This window comes from Myotis yumanensis, unplaced genomic scaffold (assembly GCF_028538775.1).
Source record: "Myotis yumanensis isolate MYYU_CA2020_CCGP unplaced genomic scaffold, mMyoYum1.0.hap1 SCAF_9, whole genome shotgun sequence".
Taxonomy (NCBI): Eukaryota; Metazoa; Chordata; class Mammalia; order Chiroptera; family Vespertilionidae; genus Myotis; species Myotis yumanensis.
The window spans coordinates 62,232,522-62,249,232 of record NW_027223760.1 but is presented as its reverse complement, the minus strand read 5'-3'; the positions used below and the strand labels follow the sequence as shown (position 1 = coordinate 62,249,232).

The window sequence follows — 16,711 nt, the reverse complement described above, 5'->3', positions numbered from 1 at the left end:
CGTTGAGTGTCTGTTCTATTCAAGCCAGACACTTTATCTTCATTTTCTCATTCCATCCTCACAGTTCCTCATTTCCTACATAAAGCACTGACAGAGAGGTTAATGCTTGCGTCAAGATGCGCAGAGTTTATAGTTAGGGAGCACCAATTCAAACTTAAGCCTGGTTCCTTGTGAGGCACATATGTGGTATGCACGTCTCCTTTGCATCATTTCCCAAACTGTGCATCCTTTTCTAAGTGAAAATTTCTAAAATAAATCTCAAAATCAGCTTTGTTGCCCAACTGCTTGGCAGTGCCTTGGTCATTTATTCTTTGCCATTCTTGGTAGAAACCAGAGTTCTCTTCTCCCTAACGCAGTGGTTCTCAACCTTCCTAATGCCGCGACCCTTTAATACAGTTCCTCATGTTGTGGTGACCCCCAACCATAAAATTATTTTCGTTGCTATTTCATAACTGTAATTTTGCTACTGTTATGAATCGTAATGTAAATATCTGATATGCAGGATGTATTTTCAGGGGTCGTGACCCACAGGTAAGGGCCTAACGGAAGACCCAGGGCGGCATAGGTTCGCATGTCTTATGCCCGTGGACTTGTAGCTGGAACACCGTTTTCACCTGGGCCTGACCCATCAGCTTCCCGAGCTGCAATGGGGGTAGAGGCCCGGCTCACCCCAGGGGCACAAGCAGGGCCCTTTTGATTTGGCCTAAGTGCTTCGGGCTTTACTCACCTGTTGGATTTGGCTACCAGGTAGTTTGTTGAAATGAAAGCAGGTCCAGACAGAATCTGTTCCACATCAGACACCTGTGTAAGGCAAAAGGCGCAGCCTGCTCCTGTAGGCGTGGGGACGTCCCGGCTCCGGTCTGGGGCACATGAACAAGTACTTGCCAGAGAGGCTTAAGGAGGTCTGGCCCCTACCGGTCAGATCACTGGCCAGGGACCTGGGGAGGCAGCAAATGCTCCATTTCTTGATCTGGGGCATGGCGGCGTCAGTATTTGCAAATGTAAAATTGCATAGAGCTGTCTGTGCCCCTAAGGTTTGTTCACTTTACCATATGCCTCAGTAAAAAATAAAGGGGGACATAAATGTTTGTCCTTAAATTGTTCACCGTTGATGAGCAGGGGAACTATTGTTCAAACCAATAAACCCTTTGAATTAGAGGTTTTCCATGGAAGGGCCATGGGGAGGGGTGACGTCACTCAAGGCTCCTCATTTACGCCCAGCTCATTATCTCAAACACCCCTGAACTGTGGCCTGGCCCCTGGACAGTATCTGCCTCCCTTCAGGGCTTTCTTTCTCTTCCCCATTTCCCTAGGTCAGCCCAGGAAGTGCGCTAGGTGGAGTGGGAGACGCCAGGCTTCTGTGTGACTCCCCTCGTCCAGGCCCTTCGTTTGGGGACTCCCATCCAGGTCTTCCCACGGTTCTCTGGGTGGGAAGCAGTAGCTGCCTCATGCCACGTGGGCTGTACCATTAGGGCCACCACTGCCTTCATTTTTTATTCTGCCATTTTAAGCAAATCCTTTCCCCAGAATTTGACTTCTTTTGTCCTTTAAGCCACCTTTGGAAATTTTAACAGAATATCTGATGAGGCTAGGCAGGAAGGTTCTGGGAATGAAACAGATCTCTCTTCCTAGGCAAAATTCAGACTCTCCCAGAATGACGGATGTGTGTGTGTGTGGGGGGGGGGGTGGGGGGGGTGGGGGGGGGTGGGGGTGGGGGGGCTGTGGATTCCCACCCTTTCCTTTCCCTGAAGGAGAAAACGGGGCCCGGGTGGGGGTGGTCCCCGACCGTGGTTCTTCAGACGCCTCAACACTAAGTACCCATTTAAAGGAGTACACTTGGCCTGCTCTCAGCCCGGGCCTTGGCAGCGGTTGAGAAGTGAAATTTGGCAGAGTTCAAAGATCAAGATGTCCCCTTTTATCTGTGGTCTCTACCACAGGGTGAGGCTGCTTCTGATTTCTGTTTCAGAATTCCTGTGACTCTCATTTTTGTTGCCCAAGTGCTCTTTCTTTTCCTTCTTCACATGTCACACGCCACCTCGTCCCATACTTACTGTCAAGAATCTCAGCCTTAAAAAAAATACAAACACAGAAAAATGTTGTTGGTATCCCTAAACCACTGGGGAATCAGTTGTCACAGTAATGGCTGCCCCTTGTCTCATAATTTGGGGTTCCCATCAGTTTTTTTTCTTACCTTTCTCAAACAGCAACAGCCAACACCATTGTTAATACACACTTATAACATTTTTCACCTTGGCAGTTGTTAACCAGCTTGCATTGCCTCTAGCTTCAGGCACAGTCATGCCCCATAAGAAAAGCTACTTTATGAAGAGCCTGGTCCATTGTTGGATACAGTGCGTAATGAACACAGATTTGGGGGGTACTTTCTGTGAACGCAACATGGGAATTGAGCTCTATAGCTACAGATACCTTAATTGTATTTTCTGAGAGTTTCTTTCCCGTCATTGTCTTGGTTTTAATTTACAGCTTTAGCATATGTTTTTTGTTTTTTTTTTGTTTTGTTTTTATATTTTATTGATTTTTTACAGAGAGGAAGGGAGAAGGATAGAGAGTTAGAAACATCGATGAGAGAGAAACACCGATCAGCTGCCTCCTGCACACTCCCCATTGGGGATGTGCCCGCAACCAAGGTACATGCCCTTGACTGGAATCGAACCTGGGACCCTTGAGCCCGCAGGCCGACGCTCTATCCACTGAGCCAAACTGGTTAGGGCAATGTTTTTTGTTTTTTAAGAACTAAGTGTTAGTGAAAGGCAGAGATTGGAATATTTAATAATTAACTAAAAGTATGATACAATATCTAGCTGGTTCCTGGACAATTATATAACACCCTTCTTTTAAAATATACTATGTGAACACTAAGAACTGAATGGATTAGATAGAAATTGTTTTTCATTGTTAATATGCTTTGCAAAGTTGTAGAATTTATTTGAAACTGGTTTGTCAAATAAAAGCCTGGCCTTCTGAAGCCCAAACCAAACTCGTTAATCACCCTTAACTCAGGGCTGTGGATGAAGGCAGTGGTTCACCCCCCAAAAACGTTGCAGGGGTGGCAGGTGGCAGCCCAGTTAACACTCTAAGGGTGTCCCTGTCTCAGTCCTGGTCAACCCCCTTCCCCACCACAGACTTGCTGTCTTGAAGGTTGGTGCCGTGCATGGAAAGGAATGGGATGCTGCTGCCTCTTCAGATCGGGGTGATGATGTACACTCTCTCTGAGGTTTTTTTTTTCTTCCTCTTTTTTTTTCTCTCTCTCTTTTTTTTTTACAGCTGAGTAGCATTGCATTGTGTAAATGCAGAGCTTTTTTCTTCTTTTTTAAAAATATTTTTGTATGTTTTTATTGATTTCAGAGAGAGGAAGGGAGAGAGAGAGAGAGAGACATCAGTGATCAGAGAGGATTGTTGATCGGCTGCCTCCTGCACGCCCCACGTTGGGGATGGAGCCTGCAACCCCGGGCACGTGCCCTGACCAGGAATTGAACTATGGCCTCCTGGCTCATAGGTCGACACTCACCCTCTGAGCCACACCGGCTGAGCTCTGTCCGAGTTTTTCTAGTCCAGCTCCTCAGTTCTCTTGGGTCCCAGAGAGGGTGCAGAAGCTGTCATCGCCTACCTGGCTGTCAGGATGCTGATTTCCAGCACCAGCGTCAAGGCCTGGCATCTAACCGGACTCAGTCTCTTACCTGCTGTGTGATCAGGCAACTGACACAACTTGTCAGGAACTCCAGTTTTTAGTTTTTTCCTCTGTGTAATAGAGGTAATGCTCTCCCGCCAGAATGATGATTAAATGAGACAATAGGTGTGGGAAGCCATCAAATGATCATTTTTTAATTACTAACATACTAAGAGATGATATGGGAAAATTCTGCTTTCCCCCTTGGATTTTGTCATGTAATAGTTTTTTTAAGATGACATCCCCACAAACCTGTGGTGGAACATATTTCCCATCATGCACCCCCCAAAAAAAGATTTTTAAAAATTGTAGTAAAATGCACATGACCTAAAATTCACCTTTAAACGACTTTTAAGTATGTAATTCAGTGACATTTACTACATTCACAATGTTGTGCGACTATCACCATCATCTGGTTCCAGAACATTGTAATCATCCTGAAAGGAAGGCCCGGGGATAAACTGGTCACATCCCATTCCCCAACCCCCAGCCCCTGGCTACCACGAGTGGCCCTCTGTCTCCTTGGATTTGACCACTCTGGATAGTCTCTATAAACAGATGCTTACAGTTCATGGTCTTTTGTTTCTAGCTTCTTTCACTTAAGTGAAACATTTTCAAGGTTCATCCATGTTATAGCATGATTCAGGTCTTGATGCCTTTTAATTCCTGAATAATATTCCATTGTATGGACATACTGTCTTAGTCTCTTTGGGCTGCTGCAACAAAATACCACAGGCTGGTGGCTTGTAAGCAACAGAAATCTATTTCTCACAGCTCTGGAGGCTGGAACTTCAAGATGAGGGTGCCAGCAGGGTCAGAGGCTGCAGATGTATCGCTGTGTTCTCACGCGGGGGATGGGGCTGGGGAACTCGTGTGGTCTCTTTTAGAAGGGCATTAGTTCCATTCATGAGGGTTCTTCTCTGCGGACCTATGCACCTCACCATGGGCCCCCCTCACCTCCTGATAGCATCACCTTGGGCATTAGGATTTCAACATATGAATTTTTTTGGGGGGGGAGGGGGACACAAACTTTCAGACCATAGCATATACCATATGAAGTTTATCCATTCACCAGTTGATGTTCATCTGGTTTGTTTCTGCCTTTGGCTATTGTGAATAGCATTGCTATGAACATTCTTGTACAAGTTTTTGTTTGAATTCTTTCTGTTTTAAATTCTTTTGGGTATATACCTAGGAGTGAAATTGTTGGATCATATGATAATTCTATATTTAACTTTTTTAAAAAACTGCCAAACTGTTTTGAATTCTGGCTGCCCATTTAACATCCCTCACCTGAAGGTTCCACTTTTCTTTATAATTTGTTATTTCCTGTCCTGACCAGTTTGGCTCAGTGGGTAGAGCAGACTGAAGGGTCCCAGGTTTGATTCCTGTCAAGGGCATGTACCTCTGGGGTGTGTGCGGGAGGCAACCAATCCCTTAGAGTAACATGTGTTTGTAAGATGTGTCTCTCTCACATTGATGTTTCTATCTTTCTGTCTCTCCCCCTCCCTACCACTCTCTCTAAAATTCGGTGGGAAAATATCCTCGGGTGAGGATTAACAAAACAATAAACTTCTTATTTTCTATCTTTTTTATTTTATTATAGCTACCCTAGTGGGTATGAAGTGCGATCTCCTGGTGGTTTGGGTTGGTTTTATGGTACTTATTTTGTATGTTTCTGGACTCAGATGTTTGTACTCTGCAGTGTTCCTAAGCCTGTCATATTGCAAAGCTACAAAACCACCTACACGTAATTTCCAGGAAGAGGAAGTTGTAAAGCATCTTTTCCTTCACGGCCCTTGTGCAGCAGAGCCTCGTGGCTCTGTACTCTGCCCTGCAGATAAGCCTCTCGCAGACAAGCAGCTAATTATAGACAGTGCCTGTGGCCTCTGACCTGCTCTCTAATTTTCTCTTCTTTTGATTTTAGGGATTTCCTCTGGGTCATCCAAAATGCTTTCCGAGCACACTGCGTAAGAGCTGAGCCACCTGCCCGTTTGGGACTGCCATACTCTCTGCTCCACTGTCTCCTGATGGCATTTTGACTGCATCGAGGCCACGTGACCTGCTGCTCATGATGAGTGATGAGAAGAACCTTGGGGTGTCCCCAAAGTTGGTCTCCCCTTCCAGGAGCCCGAGTACCTGCTCCTCCAAGCAAGGAAGTCGGCAGGTAAAGTTTTAACTAATGCAACTTTTAAGATGCAAATTTAAATTGGGCAGTTTGTAGATTAAAGTGTGTATATTTACTTGGGAACGCCTACTTCTCAGTTTAAGAGCATTTGCTTCTAGTCCTGTCTTATTTACATGAGAAGAGTACATTTTTAGGTGGTTTTTAATTCAGCTTGAGAGCCTACCAGGTGGGAAGAGCTGTATTTGGCTCTTTGGATTATTTTACTCAGTCCTTGCAACTGTCCTCCAACACAGATATTAATATCCCCATGTTCTCCACGAGGAAGCTGAGTCAGACCGACTGAGTTATTAAAGACACACAGCTAGTAAGTGGCAGAGCAAGAAACCAAAGCCCAGCCTGTTTGACTCCAGAGCCCATACGTCCGTTTATACCCTACTAACCAACACAAAAAAATCAGTCACTTTTCCAGCAATTATAATAGCCTCCCACCCGCCTCTCCCTTCCCTTATGACACCTTCCAACCACAGGCTGCCCTTGAGTCCCACCTGCTCTATTTCACTAATGGATGGGGAATCAAATCAACGGAGACCTGGTAAAAGGGAATTAAGTCGGAAGAAGAAAGAAGTGAAACAAAGGACTGAATAATTAACTCCTAAATAACTGTCAGCTAATTATATGTTGCTTTTTTTGGTTTCCTTTCTAATAAATCCTGATTGGCAGAATTTGCTGGTTTTAGATCAGTACAATAAATGCACATTAATCATTGTAATTCTTCCACCTTCAGTCAAGTAGAGAGAGGGAGGGCTGTCCAAAAGCTCTGAGCCTTTTCAGTGTTTGCTGGCTCTGTTGGCTTTGTCAATCCCCCATGAGAAGCAACGGCCTAAGAATTGGTCCAGAGGACTTGGTTCTAGATTTGGAAGCAACAATCCAGCAGCCTCCCACTTCAGGCACGTCCAGGCATTTATGACACATCACACATTTATAACACATTCACACATTTGTGACTCATCATCACGGGTCTCTCCATTCGAATGTTGCCTGGGACAGGGAGCTTACCACCTCACAATGCTGCCTTATTTCATTAGCATCTATGATTCTAGACCAGCCGATGGGCTGCAAGAATTTTTGTACCTGAATATTTAGTCAGGGGCACTGGCCTCTTTTCCCTCCGTGGTTCTCAACCTTCCTAATGCCGAGACCCTTTAATACAGTGCCTCATGTTGTGGTGACCCCCAACCATAAAATTATTTTCGTTGCTACTTCATAACTGTAATTTTGCTACTGTTATGAATCGTAATGTAAATATCTGATATGTAGGATGTATTTTCTTTGTTCGCGACCCACAGGTTGAGAACCCCTGCTTAGATTGTCAAATAAGAAAATGACAGCAGCCAACACAATAGTAGTGCTCCGGTGTGAATGCCCTGTCTCAAACCATTAATATATAGGTCGTATAAGAGAGTTGCATCTTATTGGTCATGTCGCATAATAAGATTGCATCTGATTGGTGTTTCTGAGTACCAGAAATCCTTATATACAAGTATGGGCATCTGATTTTTAAAAAAGTCACTTTGGACCAAAAAGGATAGGTGGTTGTTGTTGTTGTTATTTTGTAAATCAATTAAAACTGTGCCTTTTTTTGTCAGACCTGCAAAAATATATTTTTTGGTGTGCTGCAGAATTTTAGTAATTAATTTATGCTTACCATAGATGAAAGAGTTTTAAAATCACTGTCCTAGACGATTTGCCACAAGCCTGACATTGGGGAGCCCTCCACCATCTCTCCCGAGGGTTAGGAAGGAGAATTTTTTTCAGCACAGTCATCATGTCCTGCTGGGCTTTAAAAAATGACTAAAAGTATTCCTTGACTGATGCACAATGGCTCCTGGGAATTCCATTTTGAGAGGGTAGCTGCGTCCACCGCCTTTGTCAGCTTTCCAGGTGGGCATTTCTCTCCCTACGCCAAATTTCTGGTTGGGGTTAGAACCAAATGAAGATTTCCCCCTATTAGCATCCTTGGATAAAGGGGGAGAACATGATTTTTTTAAGCCAGAGCTTATAACACCAAAGGAATTGAAATTCTGGGACTGAATACACAGAAATTATTTGTTGGGTGTGTTATTTGAAATAGATTGATTTGGTTTTCACAGAGCTTTTTCTGAGGTCACATCCTAAAGAAAAAGAGAAATGTATTTGATGCCTCAACGTTTTCTGACTTGGAATGGTTGGTCTTTCACCTATTCATCAATTGGTCATCTTTTTTATTTAGTATCTACTACTTTAATGTGCATGTGATTTTGCTTTATAAGCATAAAGACTTGTTTTTCCTCTGTGGCATGGGTATACATTGTCTTTCACCTCTTTCTTCCACCCTGACCCCCAGGCCAGCACCTGCCTATTGGTAGTAGCTACTAGGAGCACTGTGTTGTGAAGAGTTGTGCGGTCGAGTCTGGTGCAGTGGAAAAGAGTGCCATGTTTTCAGCTATGACTCATGGGCACAGGAAGGCTGAGTGGGAGCACAGGTGCCACATTCATCACCCTTTAGTGATATTAGAGGGTTGATATTAAGAGATCTCTGCCAAGTCTATATTCTGCTATTGGAGGAAAAGAAATGGATCTCTTTGAAGTGGACTGTCCTTCAGATCTAGTGCTTTACCGGATAGAAACCTATGCTTCTTGCAGGAAATCCCCAACTAGAGGAAGCCAGCTTACTCAAAGAATAGGTTGTTGGTCCCTTCTGACCGTCTTCATCGCACCCTATTATCTGTAGTGTTCTAGGTTGATCTTTGCTTGAGTGTTTTTCCCCCTCCCAGGCTTTGGCTCAGCTATCTCGTTAGCTAGACTGATCCATATGAAATTGTTTTTCCCTGTTGAATTTGGTGATATTCTTGAGAAGAATCTTCATTTATTGCTTTAAGACTTTAAAAATGATCTTTTATAAAAATACTAGATGCTCACTATAGGTCATTTCCAAGGTACATGCAATCCATGCGACTTGCAATACTTTAATTAATTTACTTTTAAATGGCTGCTGACAGGTCAAATAAAATGAAGCCTGAGGATGATTGTTGGTTGTGGAGGTCATCTGTGACATTGTCGAGTGGTGGGCATGAAAGGCTGGTTAGAATCTATTCATGACAGAATAGGAACAGAGGAAGAGGGTACCCCAATTTTACCAGGCTCCCAGACAGGATTTGAGAGACACCTTCACAAATGTTCTGTTTGGGAACCTTGAACATGTCTAAGGCCATGCTTAACCCTGCCCTCCTCTCTCCCCATATGGATAATTCTCTGATTCATTAATTGGTTGAAAGAGTAGATAGAGCTTGAGTCCTGGGTTCTAATTACACATCTTTTTAGCTTTCACAGCACATGGCAGATGCAAATTAGTGGACTGAATGCCAGCAGCAAGTATCCCTCCATTAGGGGAGGTGAGAATGTATGGCCAGGTATACATGTGGAATGTGAGCAAGAAACTCACAGATTCCTCAGCTTCCTCACTCCAGTGACATATTGTGAGGATCTTAAAAAATGAACAAAGGCCTCTCCATTGAGTTTCTTCTAGCAAATGATGATGTAATCCCTAAATGCTTTGTATACCAGAATCTCTGAATGAGCTGCTCTACTAGAAACTATGAAACAGGGTCTGCTTGTTGCTAGCTGGGTGACCTCGCCATATATAATAATAAAATCATAAGATGTTAATTAGACCGGATGTCCTTCCGGACTAAGCCGGGGCTGCAGCCATCAAATCGAGGCAGCCACAGCAGCTATGAGGGAGGGATCTGGATCCAGGCAGCCGCCCGCGGCTGCGAAGGCTCACTCTTGCACGAATTTCATGCATCGGGCCTCTAGTGTTATATAAAGCCTCTGAATCTCAGTTTTTTAGCTGTGAAATTTAGAAAATTGTTCTTCCTTTTGAAAACTGAATGAAATAATAAATATGAAGTACCTAGGCTAGCAGATGGTAGACATTCGGTAAGTGGGGATTAAATTAATGAATGAAGAAGCATGCAATTGCTAGGTAGAAAATTACTATTCACAAAGCTCTGTAGACAGATGAAGTAGGTTAAGGGGTATCTAAGTGGGAGAGGCAATTACTATTTCAAAACTTGTACAATATGAGTAATTGCAGTTTCCTGTTGTCTTTTCCCACTGCCCCCTTCCATTTCTTTCCTAGAACTTTGAAACTAGCACGCTTCAGAAGCCAGATTGAGCTAAAGATGAATGACTAGGTTTTATCTTTAATGAAAGAGTCCTATATGCCCTAAACTTTACTTCTTCAATCAATGTCTATTAAGAACCTATTATTAAAAGACTGGGCAGGAAGATTTGAAGCCACAAAGGACAGGACAGCAGAGCAGATCTCTACAAACAAGTGGTCAACTCTGGGGAGGCTGTGGTTTGCGAAGGGAGCATGGCCTCCATCCTTTTTTCCCTTTCTATGTTGCTAGCATTTGCTCCATAAGTCAGAAAACAGAAGGTGAATTCTGCTAAAATAATTGACAAGTGCTTAGTTCATGATTACAGGGGATTTGAAATGGAAAGATCTATTGCCAGGTAAGGCTCCTTACAGATACGCAGTTGGTTCTCATCACCCTCGTGTCCCTGCGCTGATCTAAGGTGGCCTTTGAGCCTCCCGGGGTCATCCACGAGTGTTTGCTATTAGATGATGCAGCGCTCCAGGGAGCCCAGCTGCTGGGCTTGGTGCCAGAACCCACAGGACACAGGAGTTGAATGGGAGAGAATTTGCCAAGAAAAGTGAATTAAAGCTCAGGAGTTTATAATTTCAGCATCTGGGTATTGCAAATACTTAGTCCTGTTTATTTCTTTTAATTCATCACGTCTTCAGAGACACCGAGATTTACCAGCTGCCTTTTGTAAGTAGGGGCTAACACTCTTGAGAGAGACCAATCAAGGAGGAGGGCCTTGGGAATGTTATAATTCATCATAATTGTTCTTTGATGGGCACAGAAAATGAAAAGCAGTGAATATGAACTTGCTCAGGAGCCAGGGCTTGAGTTTAAATCTTAGGTTGTTCATAAGCTGTTTGACCTTCGGCAGTTACTTGGTTTCTTATAAGGTTTTGCAAGTTGCTTAGCTAGAAGAGAGCCTGCATGTGGAGCGTGCTATATAAGTGATGGATGCATAAACCACTCTCACCTTTCCCAAGAAGAGTCCCAGGAGCCCTCAAGCAGTACGGCGTGAGGACTGTTCCTTTCAGCTGGAGGGGACGTGACATGACGCAGTCAGACTCTTGGCTTCTATCTAGGTTGCTCAGAGAGGAGGAGTCAGCAAGGGACATAGATGTTAGCCAGTATCTGATAGCAGCCTTAGGGCTCATTATGTTCTTTCATACTGTTATGGGGAAAGCTTCTTGTCCCCACCTGTTGTTCGTGGGAGTGGGCTTTTGCGATATTTTGAGAAAAGGAATTTTCTGAGATTGGCCTGGGAGGTGAAATGGTGTAGAAAGTTTTATTTCTGTGGAATTACACCTTGCGTTTCCCTGGTCCTATTTTCCTTTGTCCCACCAAGGAAGAAGTGTAGCTGTGGCGTCTTCAAAATAAAAGCCAGTCTCCAGAGTTTCCATTCCATGTTAGGGCATAGTCCCGTTTAGCATTAGGCTGGTTAGTTTGTGTTTTCTGCTGTAGCCCATTAGTCCATTGCATGTCAGGTCGGCCTGGCCACATGGCATGGAGGAAATACAGGCAAATGCAAGGATGCTAAGAGAGCCGTGAGCCAAGAGTACCAGCTCCTTTGTTTAGGGCAGTGGTTCTCAACCTTCTGGCCCTTTAAATACAGTTCCTCATGTTGTGACCCAACCATAAAATTATTTTCATTGCTACTTCATAACTGTAATGTTGCTACTGTTATGAATTGTAATGTAAATATCTGATATGCAGGATGGTCTTAGGCAACCCCTGTGAAAGGGTCGTTCGACCGCCAAAAGGGTCACAACCCACAGGTTGAGAACCGCTGGTTTAGCAGATTATGTATTCCCAAATTTTCATGGGCTTGCATTGGCTCCACCTCTTCTAGCCAATGATTTCTGTTCCTAGGTTTGATTGATAAGTATATTTCCTAGGTCCCCCCAACTTCACTGCACATGCATCCACCTTCCCCTTTGTCCTCTCCCCCAGTGATCTACAGGAGATGGGTGGTGACTTGCTGGTGACTGTGAAATTGCAGCTTCCTGGTGAAGCTGTCCAGATGGCCATGCTCATAATGTCTGGTCTCCCTTTTGCTCCTTTCCTACTATTAATAACTAGCTAATTACCATGGTATCGATGCTGTCCTTCTATGCTTTAGAAAGAAAATATGATCCAGAGATACTAACTGCCTTGTTTAGAGTTATACAGCTAATAAGCGGTAGGGGATCAGGCAACCATCTATTTGGAGAACACTAGTTTTTTTAGATGTTAGAAAGCTTCCATAGAAGTTAATTCAAGTTCCATGTGCCTTCAGTGCAAATGTTTGTTGTTTAAACAAACCTCCAGAAGCCAACGCCTCTGAGGATGCAGGGACAAGAATAACACTGATGAGTAAAGCAGCCTCAAAGATCCCTGAGGTCTGATTGTCTGCAGCGGCTTTTTTTCTGGTGGGAACTACCAAGAAAAATTAACTACATATTTCTGTCTTAGTTTTCCAGATTCTACCTTTCTGGACCTTTTACTGCCTACCTTTTGGTCACATTTATGGTTATGACATTACTAGAGGCCCAGTGCATGAATTCGTGCATGGGTGGGGTCCGGAAGGCCTGCCCCAATGGAGGCGATCGGGGGTGGGACCGGCCAGGGGGAGGGGTCATGGGAGACTGGGTGGGGCTGACCGGGGCCCCATTGGGCTGGTTGGCTGTCGCAGTGCGCCTCATAGTGACTGTTTGTTCCAGTTGTTCCAGTCATTCTGATCGCTTGGCTTTTATATATATAGATACTCTGAAAGATACTCTGAAAGGAGGAAGGGCAAAGATACAAGACTCAATTCTCAAGATATTTCTATTCTGAGTTAAGTCTTGAAAAGAAAAAACAAACATTTGATATGGGAAGAGGTTAAAACTTCAGCTAAAATGACATATTTGAGTTGTCAGGGTGACTTTGTTACTTTCCATGAACCAGGAGGTCACGGTTCATTTCCCCATCAGGACACATGCCAGGATTGCAGTCTTGATCCCCAGTTGGGGGCATGCAGGAGGCAGCCAATCAATGATTCTCTCTCATTATTGATGTTTCTATCTCTCCCTCCATCTCTGAAATCAATAAGAATATATTTTAAGGAGAGAGAGAGAGAGAGGGGGGTCTTCTGGAGGTTAATTTTAGACGAGGTCATGAGGATGGTGTCCTCCAGATGGGCTTAGTGCCCTTATAAGAGGAAAGACACCAGAGCTCCTTCTCTCTCACGCTTGGAGGAAAGGCCCTGTGAACACCCAGAGAAAAGGCAGCTACAGACCACTCCAATTACACGCTCTAGGAAGTGGGTTCTCACCAGGAACCAAATTTACCAACACCTTGATCTTGGACTTCCCGCCGCAGTGTTTTGTTAACAGCAGCCCGAATTAAGACAAGCCCGTTCTCCCCTGCCTCTGGAGCAAGCATGGCCTCTGAACTAGAGATGACATTCCTGTGGTTTTAAGCCACCAGTCTGTGGTAATTGGTCAGGGTAGCTTTAGAAACCCTGCTTCTCCCTGGGTGCCAGCTTTTCTCCAAATCCCAGCCCAAGTTCTCCCCCTAAGATGGATCTGGCCTGAGGCGATGGTGCTTATCTGACAGCTGCAGTAGGTTGTTTGAACCTGCCATTCTGTATTTACAAGTTTTCATCCTTTTGCTCTCTTTATTTTCAATGTATGTTAACTTCTTGGCAGCCAGCATTGGGTTTTACATCTCTGCATCACCAGTACCTGCCTGGCGCTAAGCCTTAGACCTTTGAGTAACATTACCTTATTAAATAGAAGCTCAGTTATGGACTAGAATATAACCCACTTAAAACAAAAGTCATCCCTTCTTATTTATTTATTTATTTATTTATTTATTTATTTATTTATTATTTATTGTTAATCCTCACTCAAGGATACTTTTTTCCATTGATTTTTTTAAAAGAGAGAGGGAGAGTGGGAAACAGTGATGTGAGAGAGACACATCAATCGGTTGCCTCCCACACATGTCCCAACTAGGGCAGGGGGTCAAACCTATAACCCAGGTACATGTCTTAGAGCAGGAATCCAACCTGTGTCCCTTCGGTGCATGGGCGACACTCTAACCACTGAGAAAAAGTGGCTAGGGCAGTGGTAGGCAAACTCATTAGTCAACAGAGCCAAATATCAACAGTACAACGATTGAAATTTCTTTTGAGAGCCAAATTTTTTAAACTTAAACTATATAGGTAGGTACATTGTTATTAACTTAATTAGGGTACTCCTGAGGCTTAGGAAGAGCCACACTCAAGGGGCCAAAGAGCCGCATGTGGCTCGCGAGCTGCTGTTTGCCGACCATGGGGCTAGGGCAAGTCATTCCTTCTTGATACATAAGGCCCTCAGGATCCGAACCTTCTGCTCGGTTCTCATGAGAACCAGTGTTTCTTGTATAGCACTGTGAAAAAATTCATGCATGATTTGGATGAAGGATAAGGACATTTATTATGCTGAACTTCTGCCTCCTGCTACTATTACTTTTAAATCATGTTTGCTTTAATTTATTCGGAATGTGTCTCTACTTTGATTGCAAATTTCGATTAGTTCCGAAAAATAGCTGAGCACGCTCTCAGGGAGAACACTACTGTCAGCCAGTGCCATCCAGCAGCGGAGGGCGTTTCTCGAGGAGGTTCGGAGGCCTGTGACTGGAGGCAAGAGTGTTCTGTCTGAATATAGAGTGAGAATCACTGATACGGTGCTTCTCTTCAGTGCTCAGACACCAAAAGGGCAGAGCTCTCTAATATGCCAAAGGAATATGACTTTTTTAAAATTAAAAGGTAATAAAGAGAAAATATGGAAACAGCGCTGGAAGGTATAAAACGAAGAGCAAAAGTCTCCCCCATTCACACCTCTGGCCCAGGCCCATTCACATAGGAGCCTGTAGTGGAGATTTTCTTTGTCATCACTTGGTCCATGCCCGTGTGTGGTGAGATAACCCAGGATCCCCTCCACAGCCTGTCAGCCACCGTGGAAAGAAGGCAGTTCTTAGAAAGGGGTAGTGGTCGTTTTTTATCGTATGAATTACTGGAGAATCAGACAATCCATTCTTTTTTTAATAATATGTTTTTATTGATTTTAGAGAGAGGAGAAGAGATAGCAAAACGTGGATGAGAGAAACATTGATTAGCTGCCTCCTGCACACCTCCTACTGGGGATTGAGCCTGCAACCCCGGCTTGTGCCCTGACCGGGCACCTCTTGGTGCATGGCATGGTGCTCAACCAACTGAGCCACACCGGCCAGGGCAGACAGTCCGTCCTTTATGAAGTCCTGAAATGCAGGGCCTTATAACTCCTACCTGTTAGTCCTGGTTTTGCCCTCAACTCCTAATTCCTAAGATAGCCCGTCTCCTATATAGTGGCTGCTCTAAGTGGGCCCATAGCCCTGCAACTGCCGAGAAGAAGCCGAGGCCTTGCCCTGTGGAGAAGCTGAGTCCTTGCCCCCAGACCCACTGAACGGAAATCTGCATTTTGATGAGATCTTCCGTGATTGGTGTGCACAGGACGAGAAGCACTGCATTTGATTGCATGCACTACCACCCCTCCCCCACCTAATTTGTCCCCTTACTTGTATTGCTATCAGGCCCACTGGTGTTCACCAGATCTTAGTTGAGGAAGAAACAATTGTAAATCTCAATAATTGAAATAGAAGTACAGAGTTGGTCTGACATGTTACAGTTAATTACATTAACTGGAATTCTATTGACAAGTATTTCTACGTGTCGGTAGTATAATCATAAAAGATTATATTGATGATCCTGAGGGTTTACAAGATCATAAATGCCTTTGCTCTCTAAAGACACGTTAAATTATACTCCATGTGATTTAACACTGAGTCTTGCTTTGTGATTTTTAAAACTCTGAAAAATAGACTAAATAGGTGATCCGAACAACCCACTCCCCGAGTCATGGCAGATAGAGGCAGCCACCAAACTTCCCTCCATCACACTCTTTAGCTGCAGAAGAATGAAAGCTAAGCCCTTTTTTATATCTGACATCACCGCCGCCAGGGCGGGGCCTAGAATCAGCCTCTGAGAGGTGCACAGGATATGGACCTGGAAGCAGCTGAGCTGGAGGGAAATGCTCTCGATTGGTGCACTCACAATATGGAAATGAACCAGCCCGTGTGCTTGAGCTAACGCTTAGCTGCCTTTCCAACCACAAAGAAGCTTTCTGCATTTGGCACCTTTGAGACATTCAGTAAGACATTCAGACTGAATTTAGTGCCAGATGACAGTGCCAGACTGTCTTCAGTTAACTCAAGCAGAAGCCTTAAGAAGCCACTTCCCCACATCCCATCATAGTTCTCTCTCCACCTGCTGTTCATGGTGAGCTTTAAGCCTGACAGCCCTAGGGCAGGATATCAGCCCAGGACGTTGAGCTAAGTCAGCAGGGCCTTGCTCTCCCCAGGGTCAAGTCCACCCTGTGCTGTGCATCTCAGCTCAAGGTGCATGCCCTGCTCCCGGGCCACTGCGTATGTGAGGAATACGTGGAGCCACTCCCTGCCACCCAGGCCTTTTAGCCAAAGGCAACTGGCATCTCTGCTCTTTTCTGTCCTGAGTACCAATCCATCCGAATCCAGCACACAGTATTCAATTCCTTCACCCATGGGCCTTGTGGGGTCCTTTTTATACCCCACCCCTTGCTGCTAAGACTCATTCAGTAACTATATTTAGGGCCCTATGTCCAAAGCAGTGAGATTATAACCAACAGT

General features: G+C 44.4%; 1 protein-coding gene across 7 annotated transcripts in view; it reads left to right on the top strand.

Annotated features, from left to right (window-relative positions):
* OSBPL3 (oxysterol binding protein like 3) overlaps positions 1-16,711 on the top strand; it is a 143,794-nt gene that overhangs the window by 64,917 nt on the left and 62,166 nt on the right. For all 7 annotated transcript variants that reach the window (XM_070424449.1, XM_070424447.1, XM_070424448.1 and 4 more), the window contains one exon: positions 5,616-5,855. In XM_070424449.1, coding sequence (XP_070280550.1) covers positions 5,760-5,855 — 96 coding nt within the window. In that variant the 5' untranslated portion in view covers positions 5,616-5,759. The remainder of the gene's footprint in view (positions 1-5,615; positions 5,856-16,711) is intronic.